The sequence below is a fragment of the Babylonia areolata genome, chromosome 10 (genome assembly GCF_041734735.1).
Source record: "Babylonia areolata isolate BAREFJ2019XMU chromosome 10, ASM4173473v1, whole genome shotgun sequence".
NCBI classification, from domain to species: Eukaryota; Metazoa; Mollusca; class Gastropoda; order Neogastropoda; family Buccinidae; genus Babylonia; species Babylonia areolata.
Window position 1 is genome coordinate 24,748,387 of NC_134885.1, and position 27,205 is coordinate 24,775,591.

A 27,205-nucleotide genomic window follows, 5' to 3' on the forward strand; every position below is an offset into this window, starting at 1 on the left:
GAAATACCAGAACACATGGTAAAAGAAACAGAAACGGGGTCAGAAAGACTTACAGAAAGTAAGAAAGAAAAGAGGGAATTGCTGAGCTGCTTTCTTCATCATCATTATCATCATCATTATTATCATTACTAATATTATGATTATCATTATTATTATTATTATTACTATCATTATGATGATGATGATGATGATAATGAGGATTATCATTGATACTGATACTCAATACGCTTGTGGGGAGAGCTGAATCACAACAAAACTCACCTGAGCAATGCAACTGAAAACTGCAGTATGGCAGCACACTTGTGCCATGCCAACAGTAAATGTATAGTACTGTCCAGTCTACCAACACCAATTTTTTAAATTATTATTTCTTTTTTTTATTTATGTAGGCTTATAGTTGACTTCATCAAGTTTTTGCGTCTTATACATATTATTATTAGTAGTAGTAGTTCTTTTTTTTTTTTATGTATCTATCTATTATTTATTTACCCTTTTTTTTTTCTTTCTCAAGGCCTGACTAAGCGCATTGGGTTACGCTGCTGGTCAGGCATCTGCTTGGCAGATGTGGTGTAGCGTATATGGATTTGTCCGAATGCAGTGATGCCTCCTTGAGCTACTGAAACTGAAACTGAAACTACTAACACCACTGGGAAACTATGGTAATTCAGAATGCAGCAGGTCAAACAAAACAAAAGTCCTAACTGAAACCTAGCAAAAAAACATGCACCAGCACACACATGTGCAAACATGCATGCAAATAAACTCACAGTGTTGCACGTCATTATAAATAAACACTGTTTAAAAAAAAACAACAACACACAAAAAAACCCCAAACAAGCTTTTAACAAACAATATTTAAAATTCAATCAGGAACTGAAGGAAAATGGGATTACTAAACAGTAGTCACTTTCATCTCAGTGTAATGAAGGTGGAGGTCGCTGCTGGTTCGTCGCTTGCACTGTCATCTGCTAGGTCGATCGCCTTCAATTTGAAGGCTGCATCATAGGCGTAACGTCGCGTTTTTGGCATGATGAGGGTGTACGTTTGAGCAGAGTAGAACCGAATGCTGATATGAAGGCTTTAATGTGTGCGGATTTGATTATAAAACGTGAACAGTTAACACACTATCCTGAAGCTCATCCAAAAATTCATGGACAGAAATCATGATTCTGGTGAGTTGAAGGGCAGCTAAGAATAGACGAGAACATGACACTCCCGGGATCATTAAAATCCGCAAATAAGTCGCATCATTGTATAAGCCGCAGAGGTTGAAGCTGGGGTAAAAAGTCGCGGCTTATAGACCGAACTTTACGGTACATGATAAAATGGAACTAGTTTACCCTGGTGCTGAGATGCAGAGGTACAAACCTTTAACCCATCAACTATAACACATCAGTGAAGGGCTGTTCATTACAATGTGATGTGATGAGAAAACAAAAAACAAAAAACCCCAACAAACCATTAACCGTTACTTAATATGATGTCTTCCCCATATGTCCACATTAATTTTCTTACTTCTTCATCATTAATTCCACTGCGACCCCCCCCCCCCCCCCCCCCCACACCACCTACCCCAAAAAACAGAACAAGAAAAGTCTTCCCCAATTTTCCATACCATACCACACTGACCTGATTTCTCTGCAGCTGGGAGGTCAAAGGGTCAAAGGGAGAGAGAGAGAGTCTACTGTACCTTGACTTCAGTGGTACAGCTTGCCCAGGTCCACTTGAGCAGATTGCTTAGGCATTTGCTGTGACCTGCCTCCAAAGCGGCCACCACGCCCAGCTGTTCACCAACCACCCACACAGCGTCCCATCAGTATTTCCACTGCCTTCATCCCCCGCCAACCCATCCATACCCCTTTTCCTCACCTCCCTCTGAATTGCTATTCCTCCTGAACCTGATTCTTTGAGCATCTCTTCTGCTCCGATACAGACAGGTTTCATCAATGGGAAAGTGCAAGATATGCCAGAAGCAGTTGGAAGGGCTCACACACGCAGACTCGAAACATATCATTTACATGGAAGGAAATGATATCTGTTATTACACACACACACACCACAACAATTCATGAAACATCTGCAGAAACATCTCTTGTACAATTGACAGATGTTGTCATTCTGACTGACAGCCAGGTGGTTAAAGCATTGGACTTTCAATCTGAGGGTCCTGGGTTTGAATCTTGGTGATGGCGCCTGGTGGGTAAAGGGTGAAGATTTTTCCAGTCTCCCAGATCAACACATGTGCAGATCTGCTTGTGCCTGAACCCCTTTCGTGTGTATACGCACAAATATGCACATTAAAGATCTTATAAACCATGTCAGCCTTCAGTGAATTATGGAAACAAGAACACACCCAGCATGCATACCCCAGAAAATGGAGTATGGCTGCCTACATGGCAGGGTAAAAATGGTCATATACGTAAAATTTCCCAATCGTGTACATACGAGTGAACATGGCAGTTCCAGCCCACAAACGAAGAAGAAGAAGTCATTCTGACTGCTCCACAACACTGTTCTTACCCTGATCCGTTTCTTCTCATTCACAAACACTGTCAGATAATGCATTTGGACAAAACTAGATCTAATGTACATAATGCGTATGCCTCCATCAGACTGTGTTAACACTGCTCAAAATGAACGTGCCGCGAGACTCAATGCCTGTGTGAACCCTTCCTTCTTTAGTGTGATGAGCAGCCCACACACATGACCAGGAGAAGAGAGGAGCATGTGCAAGAAGAGAACAGGGGGAGTTAATTAACAATTCAGTGTTGAACACAGCACGCCATCACACAGTGGACACAGCTGACCGCAAGACTGGCATGAGCAGTGAGTAAATAAAAAACATGCATGCGCGCACAACAAACAAAAAATGCCAAAAAAGTACTTCTAATTCTAGACGCACAACATGCAGAAAGAGATTTTACAAAATAAAATCTACATCAGTTCTTTGAAGAAAAAAAAGGGCTTTTCTAGTTAATGATGTTAATAGTCTCTCATGTATTTTATCTGAAAGTCAGCAACAAATGGTTCTTACATAATAAATAGTTGTTGTATTTTATATGTATTCCTCCACAGAAACATTCAAAGAAATTAACATATCATATGTTTTAGTGATTAATGAAAACGCAGGTAAAATCTGTATGAAACTTAGTGTTAAATTTCTAGACATGACTGATCAATATCTAAGTTTATATTTCACAGGCAACATTAGTATGATTTTTACAAAATTCAGTCATGCTTCCATGAAAAAAAAAAAAAAAAAAAAAAAAAAAAAATCAAGCACCTGCAGGAGAGATGCCACCTAATATTTGTTTTTCACAAAAAAATCCTTAATTAAATTTGTTTCATTAGTGAATTATACATGGCACAAATGAACAATTAGTGGAAGGCTAAAAATATCAAGCACAAAGATTTAATCAACACAGCCCATACCAAGTAAAGCAGAAGCACCAACTAAAACCAAAGCAGCCAGTAAAACACAGCAGAAAAAGCTTTCACACCACCCACTTTTGTTAATCAAACAGCACACAGAAGCTTTAAAAAAAAAACCACAAAAAAAACCAAACAAACAAAAAAACCAAAAACAACCAAACAAAAAAAACCCAATCAAACAAGCAAACGCAAAATGAAGACGAAAAAATAATGGAGTAAAAAAAAAAAATTAAAAAAAAAATCTGAGCAGACACAGCACTGACAGACAAAAGGCAGGGGTAGTTGGAGAAGTGAGGAGGTTAGAGAGACGAGCAGATCACCCCCTGCTACCTTGACAATGCTGAGCACACTACACCAGTTGTGACGCAGGTGATTTATAAGTGCGGAGCCGTTGCCGGTAAGCACAGCCTGAACAGGGTCAAGCTTGAATGAAACACACCCAGAAAAACATCACACTTCAGTTCCCTGCATGTGAGTGAGAATCAACAACCTCCACCCATCATCGTACCGGCTACAGTTTCTCAAAGCTTCGAGTATACCTGATGTTATTGCTTCTTACAAATCAAACATCACTCAGTGTAAACACATATGTACTTTTGCTCAACCAACACTCAATGTAAAAACACGGACTTTTGCTCCACTGACACACATTCGTCATTTTTCTCATCAAAATGTTTTGTTCATCTTTAATATGAATTAAACTCTTTTAGTTCTGATTCTGTACACAACACTCCACATGCTTCAGTATTCGTTCCAAGCAAATACAACTGGCCTGACCACTGTGTTGCATACACAATTTTACCTTCCTTGTATCCTTTCTGGACCCCCAAACAAGAGGTGAGAATAACAAAATATTGGCTAAGATTATTTCCTCTTTTTTCTTTCGTTCCAAGAATAATGCTTCTAACAAATACAGCATTTCCAGTTTTCTTTTTCATTGTTGTTGAAGGGGTACCGATTTTTTATTTTCAAGGTGCCGAAAGTCTTGCAGCTTGGCAGCAGTTGTGTCCTTGCCAGAGAAACCAAACACAAAGGTGACTTGTCAATATCTCTCTACATGACACCTTACTAAATCACACAAACCTGATCAGTCATCACAAAATGGGTTCTTATTTGTTGTATTGTATTACTCTTTTTATCACAACAGATTTCTCTATGTGAAATTCAGGCTGCTCTCCCCAGGGAGAGTGCGTTGCTACACTGACAGCACCACCCATTTTTTTGTATTTTTTCTGCATGCAGTTTTATTTGTTTTCCTACATAAGTGGATTTTCCTACAGGATTTTGCAAGGAACAACCCTTTTATTGCAGTAGGTTCTGTTACGTGCACTAAATGCATGCTGCACACGGGACCTCAGTTTAACTCACTCGGTACGGCCAGTCCTCTCTTCTCCTCTTCACAGACCCCTCGGATGTCCAGTTGGTGTCTAAATGACCCAACCTTTAGCTTCCGTCGTCAGAACTGTGGTATTCTTTGTCCACATTCACGTCTTCAGTATAAGAGCCTTCCGCTTGCAATATTTTGATGATGGTAATTTGGGTGAAACGCTGTTAACGTCGTCTCTTTCGCCGTTCGTATGGAGAGAGTTAAAGTCTCATCCAAATTACTAAGGTCTAGTGGAGGGTGAGAAAATACTGGCGACTGCCAGTGCACTCAGATTCTCTCGCTTCCTAGGCGGACACGTTACCTCTCGGCCAACACTCCACTACAAGATTTATTTCAATTCATTTCATTCATCTACATCATTTAAAAACATGTCACAAAACAAACTTCCTGATCCTTAACATTGAAAAACATCTACACAATTGTTAAAAACATCTGGGGATATCCAGAGGCTGCAGTTATCAAACTGTCTTCCTAATCACTTTTTATTTTCTATAAAATCATGTTTTGTGGATGCAAGCTTTCAGCTTTGCACTGATCCTTACAGAGACTAACAATTCAAATATTCCCAGTTAGATAAATAATAACAGCATCCTCGCAACAAGTGTTAGGCTTAGCAAGAGTACATTTTTATATATGAAACTGATTTAAAAAGCACAATTTGTATCAGTAGCTTTTAACAACAAATACCACATGAACAGCAAGCAACACAATTATTCCATTAAAACAGCTATTTTTCAACAATATGTATCACATAAACAGCAAGCAAAACATAGTTATTTTCATTTAAACAGCTATTTTTCAGCAAAGTTTTTTCAAGATGACATGAAAAAAATTGAAAAAACAAATGAACGAATAGTTCAAATAAAAAGCCACATTGTTAATATACCTGTGTTGTTGCCTATGCATGTGCATCTGTGCATGATTGTGTCTAACCAAAAATCAAAGTATGAAAGAGGAACAGAAACGGAAATAAAATTTAAAAGCTTGCTCTCAACTTCTATATGCAAGTACAGGCTAAATGTGAATAGTGTGACATGAAGCTTCAATGTGCTGAAAGGATCTATTCATCAGTAAATCTGAATCCCAGCAAACTGCTGAATCTTTTTTCTTTTCTTTTTTTTTTAACATGGAAAATCAACAACATTTCAAAAGGACAAACACCCAGGTACCTATGTATCTGTTTGATTTAAAATAAACATTCTAATGTTGACGAAAGACAGGAGAAAGAAAAAAAACAGCAGAAAAAAGAAATCATGAATATAATTAAATTAAATGAATAAAATAATACAAAGAAGTCATGATTAAAACAGCACAGTTAACATAAAGCAACAAAAGCAAAGTAAATCACAAATTTCTCCCGACGGTCACACCAAGAGACAAATGAAACAGCACCAAATTGTTCTGTTATCAGACACATTTCACATGTGGATGAACATGCAAACTGTGCACATCAAGATGTACTGATTTGTGAATTTGAGAAACATTTTCTTTTCATAAAACCGAAGCATTTTCCCAAATAACAGGTCGCAGAACACTCTATCAGACTGGGATTTATATCTCTACATATCTGCAGAAGGAAGCTAGGTGCCTCCACTCATTGGAACAGTATGAAATATTGCAATCATTGCAAATGACAAACAGTATGAAATATTGCAATCATTGCAAATGACAAACAGTATGAAATATTGCAATCATTGCAAATGACAAACAGTATGAAATATTGCAATCATTGCAAATGACAAACAGTATGAAATATTGCAATCATTGCAAATGACAAACAGTATGAAATATTGCAATCATTGCAAATGACAAACAATGACAACAACAACAAAGGAAAAAAAAAAAGGACAAAGCTTAGAATATACAATAAATCACCATACAAAACAATCACAGTATCATCGAGCAAAAGTAGCCAGGAATACCAGCCTCTGGAAAAGATGGGAAAGTGTTCATTGTGATTATTATTAAGAAGGAATAAAAAAAAAAAAAAAAATCCATGTCTCTGAATGACTGCAACTGGTTCACAACAAAAGACCAGAAAAGAAGCCCGATTCCTGTCACATCAAGACATTAACAGTCAAAATGACCATGGACTTTCACATGCACACACACATGTTCACACACACAAACACACACACACAAATACACACACACTGGGAAGAACAGACTTCAACAAACCACCAAACAACTACTAGAATGGTGTAAAACTGTAGCTGTGCGTGACTAGGAATGCAATCAGGTCCTCCGTGTGGAATGTTTTAGCACTGCGTGTATCCTCAAGGGATCTATTCTGACTGCTGCACAGTCGTTGTGTGATTCCTTACAAATGTGCGCTTGATGGATCTTTTCCCTGTCCCAACTTTCCCTGCATTCTTCACGGCACTTTTTTTTTCTTTTCTTTTTTTTTTTCAAGGCCTGACTAAGCGCGTTGGGTTACGCTGCTGGTCAGGCATCTGCTTGGCAGATGTGGTGTAGCGTATATGGATTTGTCCGAACGCAGTGACGCCTCCTTGAGCTACTGAAACTGAAACTGATCTTCATGGGACTGCTCACACAGCACTTATTCCTCATTGTTCCTCAGGCCCCTTGAGGCATGCCCAAGCTCACTGTCTTGCAGTCCAAGCGCCAGCAGTCCGCGGTGAGCAATGGCTGTGAGGTCACCATGCCGCCATCCACCACCCACCGGAGCAGAGCATGCACTGCTGCTGAGTCACTTCAACACATGCAGGACACCACTTACAAAAAAACCTCTGCTGTTAACAGTGACCGGTTAACCCTCTGCCGTACCTCATGGATGAGAAATTACCCGCAGTCTCACTTCAAGTTTTCATTACTCAATTTTGCTACTGTTTACTTAAAATCTTAACTCACTCAGTACGGCCAGTCCTCTCTTCTCCTCTACACAGACCCCTCGGATGTCCAGTGGGTGTCTGAATGACCCAACCTTTAGCTTCTGTCGTGAGAATTGTGGTATTCTTTGTCAACATTCACCTCTTCAGTATAAGAGCCTTCCGCTTGCAATATTTTGATGGTGGTAATTGGGGTGAAACGCCGTTCGTATGGAGAGAGTTAAGACTTCATCCATGAATAATTTTTGAATATCCCCACCAAGTATGTGCTGTTGTTTTGTTTGTAAACAATGGAGAAAACAGACAAACAAACAAACACTAGGGAAATCCAGACTATGGAGGAAGTCTAGGGAAGGACAGAGACGTACCCGGCATTTCTGCAGCATCTCCTTCATGGGCCCCTCTGCCTCATCCACCGCCGTCTGACCCATCTGAAACAGCACGGAGGGTTCACTGTCAGGGGCGCCATTTGGGACAGGACAGGACAGGACAGAAATTCTGCTGGACAGGATAGACAAGACACTGTGAAGGGCACCAGGTAGGACAGGACAGGACAGGACAGGACAGGACAGGACAGGACAGGACAGAAATTCTGCTGGACAGGATAGACAATACACTGTGTAAGGCAACAGTTAGGACAGGACAGGACAGGACAGGGCAGAAATTACGTAGGACAGGATAGGCAATACACTGTGAAGGGCACCACCAGTTAGGGCAGGACAGGACAGGACAGGACAGGACAGAAATTCTGCTGGACAGGATAGACAATACACTGTGTAAGGCAACAGTTAGGACAGGACAGGACAGGGCAGAAATTATTTAGGACAGGATAGACAATACACTGTGAAGTGCACCACCAGTTAGGGCAGGACAGGACAGGACAGGACAGATATTCTGCTGGACAGGATAGACAATACACTGTGTAAGGCAACAGGACAGGACAGGACAGGGCAGGGCAGAAATTACGTTGGACAGGATAGGCAATACACTGTGTAAGGCACCAGTCAGGACAGGACAGGACAGGACAGGACAGGACAGAAATTATGCAAGACAGGTTAGACAATACACTGCGAAGGGCACCAGTTAGGACAGGACAGGACAGGACAGAAATTATGCAGGACAGGACAGGACAGAAATTATGCAGGACAGGACAGGACAGGACAGGACAGAAATTGTGTAGGACAGGACAGGACAGAAATTATGTAGGACAGGACAGGACAGGACAGGACAGAAATTATGCAGGACAGGATAGACAATACATTGTGAAGGGCACCAGTTAGGACAGGACAAGACAGAAATTATGTAGGACAGGATAGACAATACATTGTGAAGGGCACCAGTTAGGACAGGACAGGACAGGACAGGACAGGACAGGACAGGACAGAAATGATGTAGGACAGGACAGGACAGGACAGGGCAGGACAGGACAGAACATAGATTAAGCAGGACAGGATAGACAATACACTGTGAAGGGCATGTTAGGAAAGGACAGGACAGACATCAGGACAGACACAAAGACAGAACACACACCGTAGCACAGATACACAGAGAATACACACACCGTAGCACAGACAGAACAGACACACAGACAGATCACACATTTCTGAACAGACACATAGTAGAACAGACACACAAACAGAACACACACACACACAGCAGAACAGACACACAGACATAACACACATCAGAACTAACACAGTGACACACAGATCTGAAAAGACACACAGAACACACACACAAAACACACAAAGAACACACAAAACAGAACGGACACACAGACAAAACACAAAGTACACACACAGCAGAACAGAAACACAGGCAGAACACAAACATCGGTCAGGACAGACACACAAACACAGAACATACACAGCGCAGGACAGACACAGGGACACAGCACATTACACAGGACAGACACACACACAGAACACATGACACAGGACAGACACACACACAGAACACATGACACAGGACAGACACACACACAGAACACACTAAACAAGACAGACATACACACAGAACTCACGACACAAGGCAGACATACTGCCAGAACACACTGCGTCGGACAGACACACAGAACACACAACATAAGACACACAGACTGAACACATGACACAGGACAAACACAGACAGAACACAATAAACAAGACAGACACACACACAAAACACACGACACTTCTTCCACATTCACTCATATGCACACGAGTGGGCTTTTACGTGTATGACCGTTTTTACCCCGCCATGTAGGCAGCCATACTCCGTTTTCGGGGGTGTGCATGCTGGGTATGTTTTTGTTTCCATAACCCACCGAACGCTGACATGGATTACAGGATCTTTAACGTGCGTATTTGATCTTCTGCTTGCATGTACACACGAAGGGGGTTCAGGCACTAGCAGGTCTGCACATATGTTGACCTGGGAGATCATAAAAATCTCCACCCTTTACCCACCAGGCGCCGTCAGCATGATTCGAACCCGTGACCCTCAGATTGACAGTCCAATGCTTTAACCACTCGGCTATTGCGCCCGTCACACACGACACAAGACATACGTCTACACAGACTAAACACACGACACAAGACGGACACACAGACTGAACACATGTCACAGGACAGAGACAGACAGAACACACTACACAAGACAGACACACAGACAGAACACACTAAACAAGACAGACACACACACAGAACACACGAGACAAGACAGACATACTGCCAGAACACAGGGCGTCACACACACACACACACACAGAACACACTAAACAAGACAGGCATACACACAGAACACACGATACATGACAGACATACTGTCAGAATACACGGCATCAGACAGACAGACAAACACACAGACAGAACACACTGCCTGAACACACAGCATCATACAGACAGACAGAACACACTACCAGAACACACGGCATCAGACAGACACACAGACAGACAGACAGACAGACGGGCACTGACCCCGTTCCTGATAGAGAGGTCGGCGCTGCACTGGATGAGGGCCTCAGCACAGTCAAAGTTATCCCGTCGCACCGCCAGGTGCAGAGCTGTGTCGCCCACCTGCCCACACACAGCCACAACCACTGCCTTTGAGGAGATCAGGTGAGGTGAGGTAAGGTGAGGTAAGGTAAGGTAAGGTAAGGTAAGGTAAGTAAGATAATGTAAGGTGAGGTGAGGTAAGGTAAGGTAAGGTAAGGTAAGGTGAGGTGAAGTAAGGTAAGGTAAGGTGAGGTAAGGTAAGGTAAGGTGAGGTGAGGTGTTGAGGTGAGGTGAGGTAAGGTAAGGTAAGGTGAGGTGAGGTGAGGTGAGGTGTGGTGAGGTGAGGTAAGGTAAGGTAAGGTGAGGTGAAGTAAGGTAAGGTAAGGTGAGGTAAGGTAAGGTAAGGTAAAGTGAGGTAAGGTAAGGTAAGGTGAGGTGAGGTGTGGTGAGGTGAGGTAAGGTAAGGTAAAGCAAGGTAAGCCACACCTGAGTTCATCTGTCACACCAGAGGAGACCCTGCACTGCTGCTGAGTCCCTTCGGTGTTGTTCAGTTGTGCCTGTTCTGTTTTAACATACTTAGGACACCACCTACTGAGCCCCCTGCAGCAATAATCACTTATCCAGACTGAGTGAGTATCTCTCCCCCCCCCCCTCCCCTCGCCCCCCTCCCAGGAGGATACAGTGGCATTCTATGCACACAATGTTGTTTCTGTGTTATTTCCACGTCAGGATGACAGGGAAGCTGACCAAGGCTGTAAACTCCCCAGAAAACAGACAAAATCAATGAACTGCAAAAGGTGTCAGTTTGAACATGCGGTTTAACTCTCTCCATACGAACGGCGAAAGAGAAGACGTTAACAGCGTTTCACCCCAATTACCACCATCAAAATATTGCAGGCGGAAGGCTCTTATACTGAAGAGGTGAATGTTGACAAAGAATACCACAATTCTGATGACGGAAGCTAAAGGTTGGGTCATTGAGACACCACTGGACATCCGAGGGGTCTGTGTAGAGAAGAGAGGACTGGCCGTACTGAGTGAGTTAACAGACTCAAAAACCTAAACATGATTGCTGAAGTTAATAATATATTTTCAAGGTGTTCGGCTCCGCCAAAACATTGATTACTGTATCTAAAAGATACAAATATTTTCTGCATAAAAAAGTGTATTTCAACAACACTCTCTATGGCAATCATTTACATTATAATGTTGCTGTGATTAAAACTGTTACTGTTTTGATTCAGGTAAAAGAAAGTAAGCTGTTGAAAAATAAAACCAAACAAAGAATGCACTGTAAACTGTTGAAAAACAAATGAAGAAACAAAGCTTCCAGTCACTGATACTTCTGTAACTTTGTACTCTTGGCTGTACTAAACACATACAAACCAAACTCTCATGTCTGTACATACATACAAACACATTCTACTTGTGTCAGGTTACGTACACAAAACCTGTGAATGAACATGCTCATTCTAATTATTTATTTTCTTATTCATTTCTCCCCGTCTCTATATACCACATGATACACAGATCAAACAACCACCCCCATCCCCCAACTACCCTCTCTGCTACCTTCCTCTTCTGATACGACTTACGTTGTTCTGAATGTTCACAGGCACCCCTCTGTTTGCCAAGACACAAATGTGTGCTGCTGTGGAGTTCGACACGATATGAAGCAAAGTGTTCCCTTCCTGAAACACAAGCAACAGGTAACGTTTACACATGGCCTCATGGTGTTGGACACAATATGAAGCAAAGTGTTCCCTTCCTGAAACACAAGCAACAGTCAACGTTTACACATGGCCTCATGGTGTTGGACACGATATGAAGCAAAGTGTTCCCTTCCTGAAACACAAGCAACAGTCAACATTTACACATGGCCTCGTGGTGTTGGACACCATATGAAGCAAAGTGTTCCCTTCCTGAAACACAAGCAACAGTCAACGTTTACACATGGCCTCGTGGTGTTGGACGCTATATGAAGCAAAGTGTTCCCTTCCTGAAACACAAGCAACAGGTAACGTTTACACATGGCCTCGTGGTGTTGGACACGATATGAAGCAAAGTGTTCCCTTCCAGAAACACAGGCAACAGGTAATGTTTACACATGGCCTCGTGGTGTTGGACACGATATGAAGCAAAGTGTTCCCTTCCTGAAACACAAGCAACAGTTAACGTTTACATATGGCCTCATGGTGTTGGACACAATATGAAGCAAAGTGTTCCTTTCCTGAAAAACCAACAACAGTTAACATTTACATATGGCCTCATGGTGTTGGACACGATATGAAGCAAAGTGTTCCCTTCCTGAAACACAAGCAACAGTCAACATTTACACATGGCCTCGTGGTGTTGGACACCATATGAAGCAAAGTGTTCCCTTCCTGAAACACAAGCAACAGTCAACGTTTACACATGGCCTCGTGGTGTTGGACGCTATATGAAGCAAAGTGTTCCCTTCCTGAAACACAAGCAACAGGTAACGTTTACACATGGCCTCGTGGTGTTGGACACGATATGAAGCAAAGTGTTCCCTTCCAGAAACACAGGCAACAGGTAATGTTTACACATGGCCTCGTGGTGTTGGACACGATATGAAGCAAAGTGTTCCCTTCCTGAAACACAAGCAACAGTTAACGTTTACATATGGCCTCATGGTGTTGGACACAATATGAAGCAAAGTGTTCCTTTCCTGAAAAACCAACAACAGTTAACATTTACATATGGCCTCATGGTGTTGGACACGATATGAAGCAAAGTGTTCCCTTCCTGAAACACAAGCAACAGGTAACGTTTACACATGGCCTCATGGTGTTGGACACAATATGAAGCAAAGTGATCCCTTCCTGAAAAACAAACAACAGTTAACATTTACACATGGCCTCATGGTGTCATCCTTTTCATAAAAGGCCACTCACTTCCACAACTGCTTGGTTAATTTTCAGTCACAACAACCAGATGGGCCCATCCATCAGTCTTGGAAGACTATGGAGCTGTGCTCTGGCTGGTGATCGATACAGTATCGGGTGTGGGTGGACAGGTCAGTACAGGAGTGACAGTCCCACACTGCATGCAGGTGAAGTTTGTCTGTCTGTCTGGCTATGTTTGGGCCCTTCTCCTCAGCTTCTTTGCCTCGGAACGCTGGGCAAGCGTTTCTTTGAACTTGAAGAGGCCTCTCTGCACAGACTGTCTCCAAGTCAATTATTCCAAGGCTACAGCTTCCCAGGTGTACAGGAGCCAGTTGCATTGCTTAGACAGAAGAGCCTGGTATGGTCGTAACCTGCTACTAACTGTGTATAGTATGGAACTGACCAATGGCGTAGTTCGGTCAACATAGGCATTTAGTCACGTGTAACTGTCAAAGAGTTAGAACCAAGCAATGCAACTGGCACCAGGTCACTGTTCAAGGCCTTCAGAGCTCTGATGTATGATGTAATCATAGCACAGTTGGTGTCTGACTGAGGAATGTTCTCCCTGTGCCAGCTCTCCAAAAAGGAGATTCCTGGGGATCCAGCCCTCATCACAGCTACAGATCACAGAATAGTCATGAGCTCTGCACAGTGAATGTGTCTTGGTGTGGATATTGGAATGTACCTGTACAGCAGCCTGAGAGAATCTGGCTTCCAAGCCAAAGTCCTCGCCATAGAGATTGGTGCAAGAGGGGTTGTAAGCACATCTGCCAACAGCCTCATGAAACAGCTGTCGATATCTGGCAGAGAGAGGACACAGGCTCTAAAGGCAATGGCAGAAGCAGCAGAAAAGAGTTCCAGCTGGATCTGGTCAAGGAGGAATGAAAGTAAACTTCATAAGGATTAAATTTCCCTACTCAAACTAGGCGTACGATGGCTCAGTGGTTAAAATGTCTGCCAGAAAAGGTGATTCAGTCCTGAAGTGGCAAGCACCCTGGAGGTGCGGGTTCAAACCGGCTGAGGACCAGGACAAAAAAAGAAAAAAAAAGGTGGCAATACAAGGGTATCCAGGAGTCATGACCTGGGTGCGGCCCAGCCCGGCCCCCTTAGAGTGTAAGGAGTTAAGGGCTGAAACACTTGACTGAGGAGGGATTCTTCTCTGAAGACCTTGTATTGTCCAGCTCACCTTGGAGTTCCTTATCACTAACTCATGAATTTAAAAACATGAATCCATTCATTCATTACAAACATTCATTCAACTTATTAGTGCTGCTATTAATTCAACCTTGATTCTGAAGGAAAAGGCTTTTTTTTTCTTTACAGTGAAAAAACAGCCATACCTCACAGTAATTTATACATATTTTAAAACTGTGATGGCTGAGAGGTTGGAAGTTTTATGAACAATGACATGAAACAAGTGCATTTATACATGATGGACATAGACAGGCAAGTAATTAGTGTTGAACATTCAATCTAAAGTTCCTGGGTTCAATTCTGGGTGCCCAGACTAGAATACATGCTAATCTGCCCCGTCATGAACAGGCACATACAGAAGATCAAATACATGTGTTAAAGATCCTGAAATTCATGTCAGTGTTCAGTGGGTTAAAGAAACACAAACATACCCATCAAACACCCATCCCTGTAAACAGAGTATGACTGCCAAAATGGTGGAGATACAAGTAAAAGCCCTCTCACAGATAGCAGTGAATGTGAGAGTTGCATCCAGTGGTGGAAGAAGAAATATTGTATTGTATTGTACTGTACTGCATTGCATTGCATTGCATTACTCTTTGTCACAACAGACTTATCTGCATGAAATTTGGGCTGCTCTCCCAAGGGACAGCGCGTCGCTTCAGTGCAGCGCCACCCTTTCTTTCTGCTTGCTATGGCATTTGTTTTCCCATTTGAGTGGATTTTTCTCAAGAATTTTGCCTGAGGGAACCCTTTTGTTGCCATGGTTTTTTTGTTTTTTTTTACTTACACTAAGAGTATGCTCCACACAGGACTTCAGTTTTATCATCTCATCCAACTGACTAGCATCCAGACCAGCACTCAAGGTCTAGTGGAAGGGGAGAAAATTCTGGCAAGTGTGGGATTTGATCCAGCAGCAGTTGACGGGCGAAATAGCCGAGTGGTTAAAGCGTTGGATGTCTCTTCACGGTGACGGCGCCTGGTGGGTAAAGGGTGGAGATTTTTACGATCTCCCAGGTCAACATATGTGCAGACCTGCTAGTGCCTGAACCCTCTTCGTGTGTAAACGCATGCAGAAGATCAAATACACACGTTAAAGATCCTGTAATCCATGTCAGCGTTCGGTGGGTTATGGAAGCAAGAACATAACCAGCATGCACACCCCCGAAAGCGGAGTATGACTGCCTACATGGCGGGGTAAAAATGGTCATGCACGTAAAAGCCCACTCGTGTACATGCGAGTGAACGTGGGAGTTGCAGCCCACGAACGCAGAAGAAGAAGAAGAAGAAGAAGATCCTGCAGCCTCAGATTCTCTCATTTACAATGCCGACGCTTTAACACTCGGCCACCACTCCTATTCACTGCTCAGCGTGTGAGGGCGGGTGTCACCTTGTCCACGTAGTTTGGTCCATGGCGATCCAGCAGGGTCACGGCCTCCACAGCTGCACTCTTCGGAGTTCCTTTGCAGACACCACGTACCTGTACCTGTTGATCACACACACACATGCACACACACACACATGCACGCACATACACATGCACGCAAATACACACACATGCATGCACATACACACCACATGCACACACACACACACACACACACACACACACACACAGGGTGAGGGCTAAAAAGCATGTTGAAAAAGGCAATTATGTACAAAAAAAACCCCCAAAAAACAACAACAACCACCCAGGTTCCTTGCTTGTCTATTACCTTTGTAAATAAAGAATTTGACTTCACACACACACACACACACACACACACATAGACACACACACACACACACACATAGACACACACACACACAAACACTTCAGTCCTAAATATCATGACTCCATAAAAACAAACCAAACAAGAGGGGCAAGATTTTCAGGACTCATTGTGATACACACTCAGGCCATGTTTAAACAAAGCCCAGCCCTTAGGCCATGTTCAAACAAAGCCCAGCCCTTTGGCCATATTCAAACAAAGCCCAGCCCTTCGGCCATGTTCAAACAAAGCCCAGCCCTTAGGCCATGTTCAAACAAAGCCCAGCCCTTAGGCCATATTCAAACAAAGCCCACCCTTTGGCCATGTTCAAACAAAGCCCAGCTGGTTGCTGACAGTCACTTGCATGCTGTCAGCCTGACACAGCAACAAACTTTAAGTCAGACACAGCCAGTTGCTTTTAGCCAGAAACAATACAGCACTCTCCAGATGGAAGAAATGAATATCACGAGCCATGCTGCTGGTATCATTCAAGGGTTCCATCCCTTGGTCCAGCCATCAGTCTCATTTGTGTGCATGCCACAGATAAAACAACAACAACAACAACAAAAAAAACCCAACAAAAACAAAAAACTGGTGGGTGGTGGCTGGAGATGGCTGGTAATCAGTGTGAACACTTACCACTGGCATACATGGCTGGAACGCACAGATTGATCAGCACACAATTCTCAACCACCTGCTGTCAGTAACTGGCTGGGTTAAGTGTGGATGTAGCTGTAATCCAAAACAAGTGTGATGGGGTGGTAAGGTGGTGTTAGAAAAGGTGAAGACAGGTAGAAGGTGTTTGCAGAAGAGAGCCGCAGCCAGGCAAGGTAGACTTGGGAAGGCAGTGCGCTGGTTTTCTTCTTTTCTTCTTTCATTCTTCCAGACCAGGAGAGTTCTCTCTTTGTCTGGCACTCGCTCACTTCTTATATTCTGTTCTGCCGAACCGCAAAGCCAGCGCCATGAAGCGACTCATGAAACCGGCCCTCCACGAGCCTTGAGGGGCCAAGCTTGTGTTTGTTTGACCAAATTTAGCGGCTTCTGACTTTCGGCTCGGGGAACTAACATAGACATATTATATATCACACAAAACTACAAGAGACGAGCATTTTCTTAAGCTAAACCATTTTCTACAAAAATAATGTAGTTAAAAACTGTAAACAAAAAGAGTCACTGAATGAACGAGCTTTTAACGAGTTCATGTATCATTTCTGTACATTACAACAATTAATACGTCATGATATGTAATATAATTCTAACAGTTAAGTAACTGAAAATCCTGAATTTCCAGCTATATAAAATCACCTATAGAATCTGCTTCTAGAGTAAAGATTTTTTATGTCAAAATTCAAGAGAAAACTCAACGGACAGCTCCCGTGTCGGCACCGCTTGGCGGTGCTTTTGGCACTTGTGATCGACAATGAAATACTTCGTTTGAACCAACTACAACACAACTATACATGTATGATACGAATCAGATTGATAACAGAAATATAAACATCTTCAAGACATGCTATAAAAATGTCTAGGTATTGTAAAAACATATTTTGTTCAAATTGGCACTGATGAATTCCAATGGCTTGAAGAAGAGATAGTTTTGTGGGGCTGAAATGCTGTCAGACATTTCGTACTATTGCATGCCTATAACTTAGGTGTACACGGAAAGCAGTACACGAGAAGAAGGCTTAATCATTTACATTTTAATACACAATCTAAATTCCACGTAACTATATTGATTTATAGAAAACGAAGGTATTTTGTATGTTTCAACTGAGTGGATTTCGAAGATCATGCCAAAATTCATTCATATAAACATCAATTTAAAAGAGTTATAGGCTTTCTGGCCAAATGATATCATTGCAGTTGAGAAGTATGATCTTTCTGAAGTCCAATAACATAACAACTATAATGTCATCTATTAGGAAGTGTTTATAATTTAACAAATTGATGAAAAATCATACGGTTCCCTGTAAAGGGAGATAACTTGTGACCATTTTACTGACTTCCTTAGTAACCTTCGGCAAGTCACAAAAGTTGTCTGCTAAGCTAGCCCAACGAAGATTGTAGCCAACCCGGCTACACAAGTATCATGAAAAAACCCCAGAAAACCCACAAAGCCAATGCTGCAAACCAGATCATAGAGCAAAAAGATAAACTTTGATGCGACGCTGACTTCTCACGTCTAAATTTGAAACACATCCCTGTTCTGGCCCTCTGACCAAGATCAGCCACCATACCCTGTTATTTAAAAAATTGGATGAACAACCCAAATTCAATGATGTTTCTACATTCAACAAAATGAATTCTCTCCCTCTCTCCTTCCTTTCCAATGAGAAAAAAAAAAGAAGCTTAATTTCACTGCATAATCATTGCAAAATCATATCACCATCTGTCTTCTTGTTTTGCTTCTTTTGTTGTGCACAGAGTTAAAAAAAAAAAAAGAAGAATATTATCAAAACTCTTTCACAGCCAAGTTTCTTCGTGACAAACGCTCCGCAGCGCCAAATGTGTTAGGAACATGCTCTCAGTCACAGGCTTCGGTTCATGTCAAAACAATACAGTGAACTTGTTCTCTTCGAACTGAGCCAGACGGAAGAAAGAAAGGTTAGTCACTGTTCTATTGGCTGGGAAACTGGCTGCAGCTGTCAAGCTTTGGCACAGTGGAAAAATGCTCCTTTTGACAGTACCCTTCAGGAAAGAGTGATGGTGGCAATAAACAATAGTCCTGAGTCTGGTCTCTCATCACAAACAATCTCTTTATTTGGTGAGGCACACAGGGTAAATGATCAAAGAAAAAAAAAACAAACAAACAGCTGGTCTCTTCTAACCTTTACTTAAATATTCAATTCACATTCCATCTTCCATCTACCCAGTTTCCCCAAACTCACCATTCATTCCTCTCCCCCTCCTCTCCTGAACGATAACACTCAAATGTAAAAATTGATACTCTAACAAATTAATGTCTACAATCACCAGTAAGTGTGACGGGGCATTAAATGAAATTTATCATCATCTTCTGACCTTGTCCATCCTCAGCCTCTTCTCACCTTTAATTAAAGAAGAAAGAAACAAACAGCTGGTCTCTTCTCACCTTAGTGAAAGAAGAAACAAACAGCTGGTCTCTTCTCACCTTTAATTAAAGAAGAAACAAATAGCTGGTCTCTTTTCACCTTTAATGAAAGAAGAAACAAACAAACAGCTGGTCTCTTCTCACCTTTAATTAAAGAAGAAACAAACAAACAGCTGGTCTCTTCTCACCTTTAGTGAAAGAAGAAAGAAACAAACAGCTGGTCTCTTCTCACCTTTAATTAAAGAAGTAAGAAACAAACAGCTGGTCTCTTCTCGCCTTTAGTGAAAGAAGAAACAAACAGCTGGTCTTTTCTCACCTTTAATTAAAGAAAGAACAAACAAACAGCTGGTCTCTTCTCACCTTGTCCATTCTCAGCCTCTTCTCACCTTTAGTGAAAGAAGAAACAAACAAACAGCTGGTCTCTTCTCACCTTCAGTGAAAGAAGAAACAAACAAACAGCTGGTCTCTTCTCACCTTTAGTGAAAGAAGAAAGAAACAAACAGCTGGTCTCTTCTCACATTTAGTGAAAGAAGAAAGAAACAAACAGCTGGTCTCTTCTCTCCTTGTCCATTCTCAGCCTCTTCTCACCTTTAGTGAAAGGGGACACAAACAGCTGGTCTCTTCTCACCTTTAGTGAAAGAAGAAACAAACAAACAGCTGGTCTCTTCTCACCTTCAGTGAAAGAAGAAACAAACAAACAGCTGGTCTCTTCTCACCTTGTCCATTCTCAGCCTCTTCTCACAGTGTGGATGAGACAGCGGCGCGGTGTTGGTCACACCGCTGATCAGTCCGTCCCCGGGGTTTCGACGTCCGTCACGTATCGCTTCAATCAGCTCCTTCAGCCGATGGAAATGCTTCTGACAGCCACCTTTCCGGTGATGCGACAGGCACCACTCGTCACAACGCTCGGACAAAGACTGCAAGGGAAATGAATGTGACAGTGTGACAGGTACCACTGGTCACAGTACTCTTGACACAGACTGCAAGGGATCAAGGAATGTGATGACTGTGAAATAAAACATGATCAGCAGGTGAGTATCACGATGAAGGAACCTGGTGGGCCCCTACCTTGATAACCGCATGAAAATCTTGTGCAGTTTGTCTTTGATAGAGTACGGTACTGTATGGATATATATATATACATATATATATATATATATATTCATTTATTTACAGATTGCAGGTATATAAATAATGAATAATGGTGTGTGTGTGTGTGTGCTTGTGTGTGTGTGTGTGTGTGTGTGTGTGTGTGTGTGTGCTTGTGTGTGTGTGTGTGTGTGTGTGAGTGTGTGTGAATAAGAGTACAGTTCTGTAGCAACTATAAGACAGCAATATTAGCTAATAAGTGTTTTGTAGTGATCAGACAACAAGGGCGTTAACCTGGTTGATTTTTGTAGTTTCATTAATGGATGTTTACTTCAACAGGTTTGTAATGACTGTATGACAAAGATATTTACCTGATAAGAGTTTTGTGTATGGTAACTGTATGACAGAGATGTTTACCTGATGAGTTTTGTAGTTGCTATATATGACAGAAATATTTACCTGATATTTTTGTAATTACAGACTTTCATTTTGTAATGACTGTATGACAGTGTTATTCATCTGATAGACTCTTGTAATGACTGTTCAACAGTGATATTCAACGATAGAGTTTTGTCATGACTGTATGATAGGATATTTACCTGATAATTTTATCATGATCATACAACAGTGATGTTTACCTGATAGAGTTTTGACATGACTGTATGGCAGTGATGTTTACCTGACAGAGTTTTGTAATGACTGTATGACAGTGATGTTTACCTGATAAGAGTTTTGTAATGACTGTATGACAGTGATGTTTACCTGATAAGAGTTTTGTCATGACTGTATGGCAGTGATGTTTACCTGGTAAGAGTTTTGTCATGACTGTATGGCAGTGATGTTTACCTGGTAAGAGTTTTGTCATGACTGTATGGCAGTGATGTTTACCTGATAAGAGTTTTGTCATGACTGTATGGCAGTGATGTTTACCTGATAAGAGTTTTGTAATGATTGTATGACAGTGATGTTTACCTGATAAGAGTTTTGTCATGACTGTATGGCAGTGATGTTTACCTGATAGAGTTTTGTAATGACTGTATGACAGTGATGTTTACCTGATAAGAGTTTTGTAATGACTGTATGACAGTGATGTTTACCTGATAAGAGTTTTGTAATGATTGTATGGCAGTGATGTTTACCTGATAAGAGTTTTGTAATGACTGTATGACAGTGATGTTTACCTGATAAGAGTTTTGTCATGACTGTATGGCAGTGATGTTTACCTGATAAGAGTTTTGTCATGACTGTATTGGCAGTGATGTTTACCTGATAAGAGTTTTGTCATGACTGTATTGGCAGTGATGTTTACCTGATAAGTGTTTTGTCATGACTGTATTGGCAGTGATGTTTACCTGGTAAGAGTTTTGTCATGACTGTATGGCAGTGATGTTTACCTGGTAAGAGTTTTGTCATGACTGTATGGCAGTGATGTTTACCTGATAAGAGTTTTGTCATGACTGTATGGCAGTGATGTTTACCTGATAGAGTTTTCCCGTGGAGAATCCTTTCTCCACCAGGTAAATGGCAAGCTGCTCATCCCTGCAGTCGATGGCCAAACTCACAGGGTCTGTTTCTGGAAACTGATCACAGACTTCATTCAACAGGATGGGCAAAAAAAATCTGGTGTTTCTTTTTTTTTATTTTTCTTTTTTTTTTTAGCGTTGAATCTGTCAGCATTGTTTAGCAAGTGTGTGGAACTGTCAATATAAAAACACAATACATTGTAGAACAGACACGGTGTTTAGTTATAAACATGACAAGCTCCCTGCCTGGGAGGTGTTAGCGTTAATCTGCATTTTTCTTCTCATCATCAACATCATCATCATTATTGTTATGATTATCATCATTGTAGTTATTATTATTACTACTACTATTATTATTATTGCTATCATCATTATTATTATCATTATTATTGTTATTGTTATTATTGTTATTATTATCATCACCATCATCATCATTATTATTATTATTTATTATTATTATGATTATTATTATGATTATTATTATCATCATCATCATCATCATTCTTCTTCTTATCATCATTATCAAGACACAGTTATGAAACACAGCCCTTTCGCTGTATCACTCACTTTCCCTGGATCAGGAACTCAGAGAATGTAGCGATCCAGTTTTGTTTCAGAGCTAACTCCCCAGGGGTGTCTGGTAGCCAGCACAAGCAATTTGCAGCCACCCTGAACATAATTCTGGCACCGTGGTCAGTGAACGAGAACTGCCGGTCCTTCCCAGACTGATATGCAACACTCTGTCACTACCTCCCCAGCTATATCCGTGCTGCACTCTGAGCACTCCCACCCTACCTCTCTTTGTGCACTCCGCTTTGTATGGTTAGAAAAGAGTACATTCATACAACAAAGCTGAATAAGTTATAAAGTTAATAAAGCTGTGTCTTATCTTCAAAAGTCCAAGCAGTGTTCTCTTTTGGAATGACGCATGGATGTAATGAATGAAGTTCCAAAGAGCCTTACAATAACACCAGCATGACAGGGAGATTTATTTCTGACAGAGAGCTGCCAGCCTGACTTTGCAGCGATAGGCACCTTTCAGTCACCATTGACTGGTTAATTCATTCACAGTCTGTTCACACACGTTAGTGATTTTTGACTGATTTTTTTTTTTTTTTTTTTTTTTTTTTTTTTTGTTCTGAAAGAAAAAAGGGCAGGGTAGGGAAAAATATACATTCATGCATGTACAAAGAAACATAGAGAGAGAAGGAGATAGATAGATAGATAGATAGATAGATAGAGAGAGAGAGAGAGAGAGATAGAGAGAGAGAGAGAGAGAGAGAGAGAGAGCAATGTCAATGTTGGCAATAATGGCCTGGTCAATGATGTTTCCCAATAAACACACACCTTAACACACACACACACACACACAGTGAAACACACACACACACGCACACAGTGAAACACACACACACACAACACACACACACACACACACACAGACTCCCCTCCCCTCAACACACACACAAACACACACACACACACACACAGACTCCCCTCCCCTCAACACACACACACACACACACACACACATTACACACAGCATTCTCAATGTTGGAGATAATGGCTTGACCAGTGCAGTGATATCTCCCACCACACACACACACTGACACATTCCTCTCAACACACACACACACATACACATACACACACATTACTCACAGCATTCTCAATGTTGGTGACAATGGCTTGATCAGTGATGTCTCCCAACACACACACACGCACAAACACACACACTGACACTCCACTCAACCCCTACCCCCCCTCCCCCACACACACACACATTACTCACAGCATTCTCAATGTCAGCGATAATGGCATGATCATTGATGTCTCCCAGCAAGTCCTGCACTTTGTGGATCTCCCCTCTCTTGATCAGCACATACAGCTGTCAAAAGCACAGACACAACATCCCCCATCACATTGCACGCCTCAACTACAACACGTTTGTCTCAAAAATACAGAACACAACCCCCATCATATTACACACCTCAACAACAACACATTTGTCTCAAAAATACACGACACAACCCCCATCACATTACACACCACACCTACAGCCTATCTCAGAAAGACATGATACATCCCTCATCATATTGCACACCTCACCGTGTCTCAAAGAAATATGATGCCCCCCCCCCCCCAACCCCCCACCAATCCCCCATCATATTACACACCCATCACATTACACACCTCACCCTGTCTCAAAAAGACATGACACATTCCCCCCATCACATTACACACCTCACGCTGTCTCAAAAAGACACGACACATACCCCCATCATATTACACACCTCACGCCGTCTCAAAAAGACACAACACATACCCCCATCATATTACACACCTCACGCTGTCTCAGAAAGACACGACACATTTCCCCCATCACATTACATGCTTCACACTGACTCAAAAAGACATGACACATACCCCCATCATATTACACACCTCACACTGTCTCAAAAAGACACAACACATACCCCCATCATATTACACACCTCATGCTGTCTCAAAAAGACACAACACATTCTGCCCATCACATTACACACCTCACCCTGTCTCAAAAAGACATGACACATTCCCCCCATCACATTACACACCTCACGCTGTCTCAAAAAGACACGACACATACCCCCATCATATAACACACCTCACGCTGTCTCAAAAAGACACGACACATACCCCCATCATATAACACACCTCACCCTGTCTTAAAAAAAGACATGACACATCCCCCCATCATATTACACACCATACCCTGTCTCAAAAAACGACACGACAAGTCCCCCATCACTTTACACATCTTACCCTGTCTCAAAAAGACACTACACATCCCCCCATCATATTACACACCTCATCTACATCACAGATATATATATATATATATATATATATATATATATATATATATAAGAGAAAGAGATAAGTAGACTGATAGATAGATAGATAGAAGGGCTGACAGACCATGCAAGGAAAATGTAGAGTTCAACCTAGTTATGTAGTCCCAAACCTAAAATGGACTTCCATGGCAGCAAACTGCATTTGTATCTACATGCATCTGATGTTATGGTGTCTTTAAATGCACACTACACATTACAGTGCAATATATTTTACAGCCCACAAATACTGAAGACCAATTTTTCAAGGTTTAGTCGATGGTTCAGTTGACGTCATAATTATGTGTGTATTTTTTCCCCCTGCTCCAACCCAGTCACAGCACCACACAACAATTACACTCCAGTGGCACTGACGTGAAAGACAGCATCAATAAATCAATGACCACAGCCAATTGGAAATGTTCCCTTTTCATGTATACCGGCACGGCGGATACGAGATACCATCAGCAGGAACTGGTAACACAGCCACCAGGATTGTTCCCCTGCTTTTTCTTTTTTTCTTTCTTTCTTTATTTCATTTTATTTTGGGAGGTTGGGGGCTAGGGGGGTGTAGAGGGATGGGAATGGGGGAGCAAGGGGTGGAGGAGAAGAGGGGATGCAGGAAGCGGTGGGGGGGTGGGAGCTAGGGTAGAGGTGGAGTGGAAGCTGGCACTAGGATTGTTTTTGTGCACACTGATGGAATCAGTATTATGACACTTGAATATCTCATTTTTAATTATTGTTGTTGTTGCTGTTGTAGATTGTTATATATATATATATATATATATATATATATATATATATATATATATATATATATATATATATATACATGCATACACACACACCACTTACATACATACATAATACATACAGGAGAGCAATAACAACAGACAAACACTGCATACAGAATAGATTAACAAACTAATAAGGCAACTGAATAAAGAAAGGGAAAAACACAGACATCCCCAACAACAGGCAAACAATTTACAATCGACTGATTTTCTGAGTAACACAACAACTGAACAAACAAAAGAAAACAACAACAACAACATCAAAATCAACAACAGACAAACAAAAGAACAACCCTGTGACTACTCCTAGCTTTAGGTTTGTTGAAAGCTTACTTTGGGGGGTTGGGGGGGGGGGGGGGGGGGGGGGGGGGGGAGGGCACACTGGCTGACTTGTCAATTGAGGAGACAGAATTTTTTTCATGTTTATTATGGATGACATCTTCAGAACTTCATTTGTGTTCAGGGACTGCAACTTCCATGTTCACTATAATGTTATATATATATATATATATATATATATATATATATATATATATATATATATATATATATATATATATATATATCTGTACAACTACAAGTGGATTTTATTTGCAAGGGCTTTTCTTTACCCTGCCATGCTGACAGTCATACTCCACTTTTTGGGGTGTGAAAGCTGGGTATGTTCTTGTTTTTATAGTCCATTGAACCCTGACATGGATGATCAAATCTGTAATGTTTTTTTTTATACATTTCTTCTTTTGCATGTGTATACATATGAAGGGGTTCAGGCATTAGCAGAACTGTACATCTGTTGACCAAGGAGATAAAAAAAAAAAATCTCCACCCCTAACCAACCAGGTGCCATCATGTACCAGGATTCAAACCCAGTTTCTTAGACTGAAAATCAAATGCTTTAACCACTCCACTGTTGTGCCTGTCATAGACTGATTAATGAAAAAACAACAAAAAAACCCAACAAACAAACACTCACACACAAAAAAATAAAAGAAGAAATAAGAAAAAACAAAGACAAGAGAACAAAAAGAAAATAAATCAGCTAATTTAAGAGATCAGAATTTGAGGAAATGCTATGTGCATTGGAACTCTTAAACTGGTGACATACACTTTGTATGAAAAACAAAACAAACAAACACAGAGATATATTAAAATGAATATCATGTTACTACAACAACTAGAACATGTTACTTCAACAACACAGTTGCATTTACCTTGGATGCTATACCAGCCATTTTGTTTAACACCTTATCCCACTTCTGGCAGATGCTTCAAAGATCAACTGCAAAGAAAAAAGAAAAAAGAAAAAAAAGAGTGGACTGTCAAGGTTAATGAAAAAATTCTGACCCATTGTAGGCAGAC

The 27,205-nt window shown here is 41.4% G+C and overlaps 1 protein-coding gene across 4 annotated transcripts in view; it reads right to left on the minus strand.

The window, feature by feature from the left end:
• Nucleotides 1–27,205, minus strand: part of LOC143286908 (uncharacterized) — a 57,975-nt gene that overhangs the window by 27,792 nt on the left and 2,978 nt on the right. The window contains exons 2-11 of one of the 4 annotated variants that reach the window (XM_076594845.1): nt 27,058–27,125; nt 23,972–24,067; nt 22,135–22,236; nt 20,284–20,484; nt 16,137–16,226; nt 12,239–12,334; nt 10,626–10,724; nt 8,037–8,099; nt 3,763–3,855; nt 1,691–1,783 (exon numbers count right to left, since the gene is read on the minus strand). In XM_076594845.1, coding sequence (XP_076450960.1) covers nt 1,691–1,783; nt 3,763–3,855; nt 8,037–8,099; nt 10,626–10,724; nt 12,239–12,334; nt 16,137–16,226; nt 20,284–20,484; nt 22,135–22,236; nt 23,972–24,067; nt 27,058–27,078 — 954 coding nt within the window. In that variant the 5' untranslated portion in view covers nt 27,079–27,125. Of the gene's footprint in view, nt 1–1,690; nt 1,784–3,762; nt 3,856–8,036; nt 8,100–10,625; nt 10,725–12,238; nt 12,335–16,136; nt 16,233–20,283; nt 20,485–22,134; nt 22,237–23,971; nt 24,068–27,057; nt 27,126–27,205 lie in introns of all 4 variants that reach the window. The other 3 variants (XM_076594844.1, XM_076594847.1, XM_076594846.1) reach the window with 3 other exon arrangements.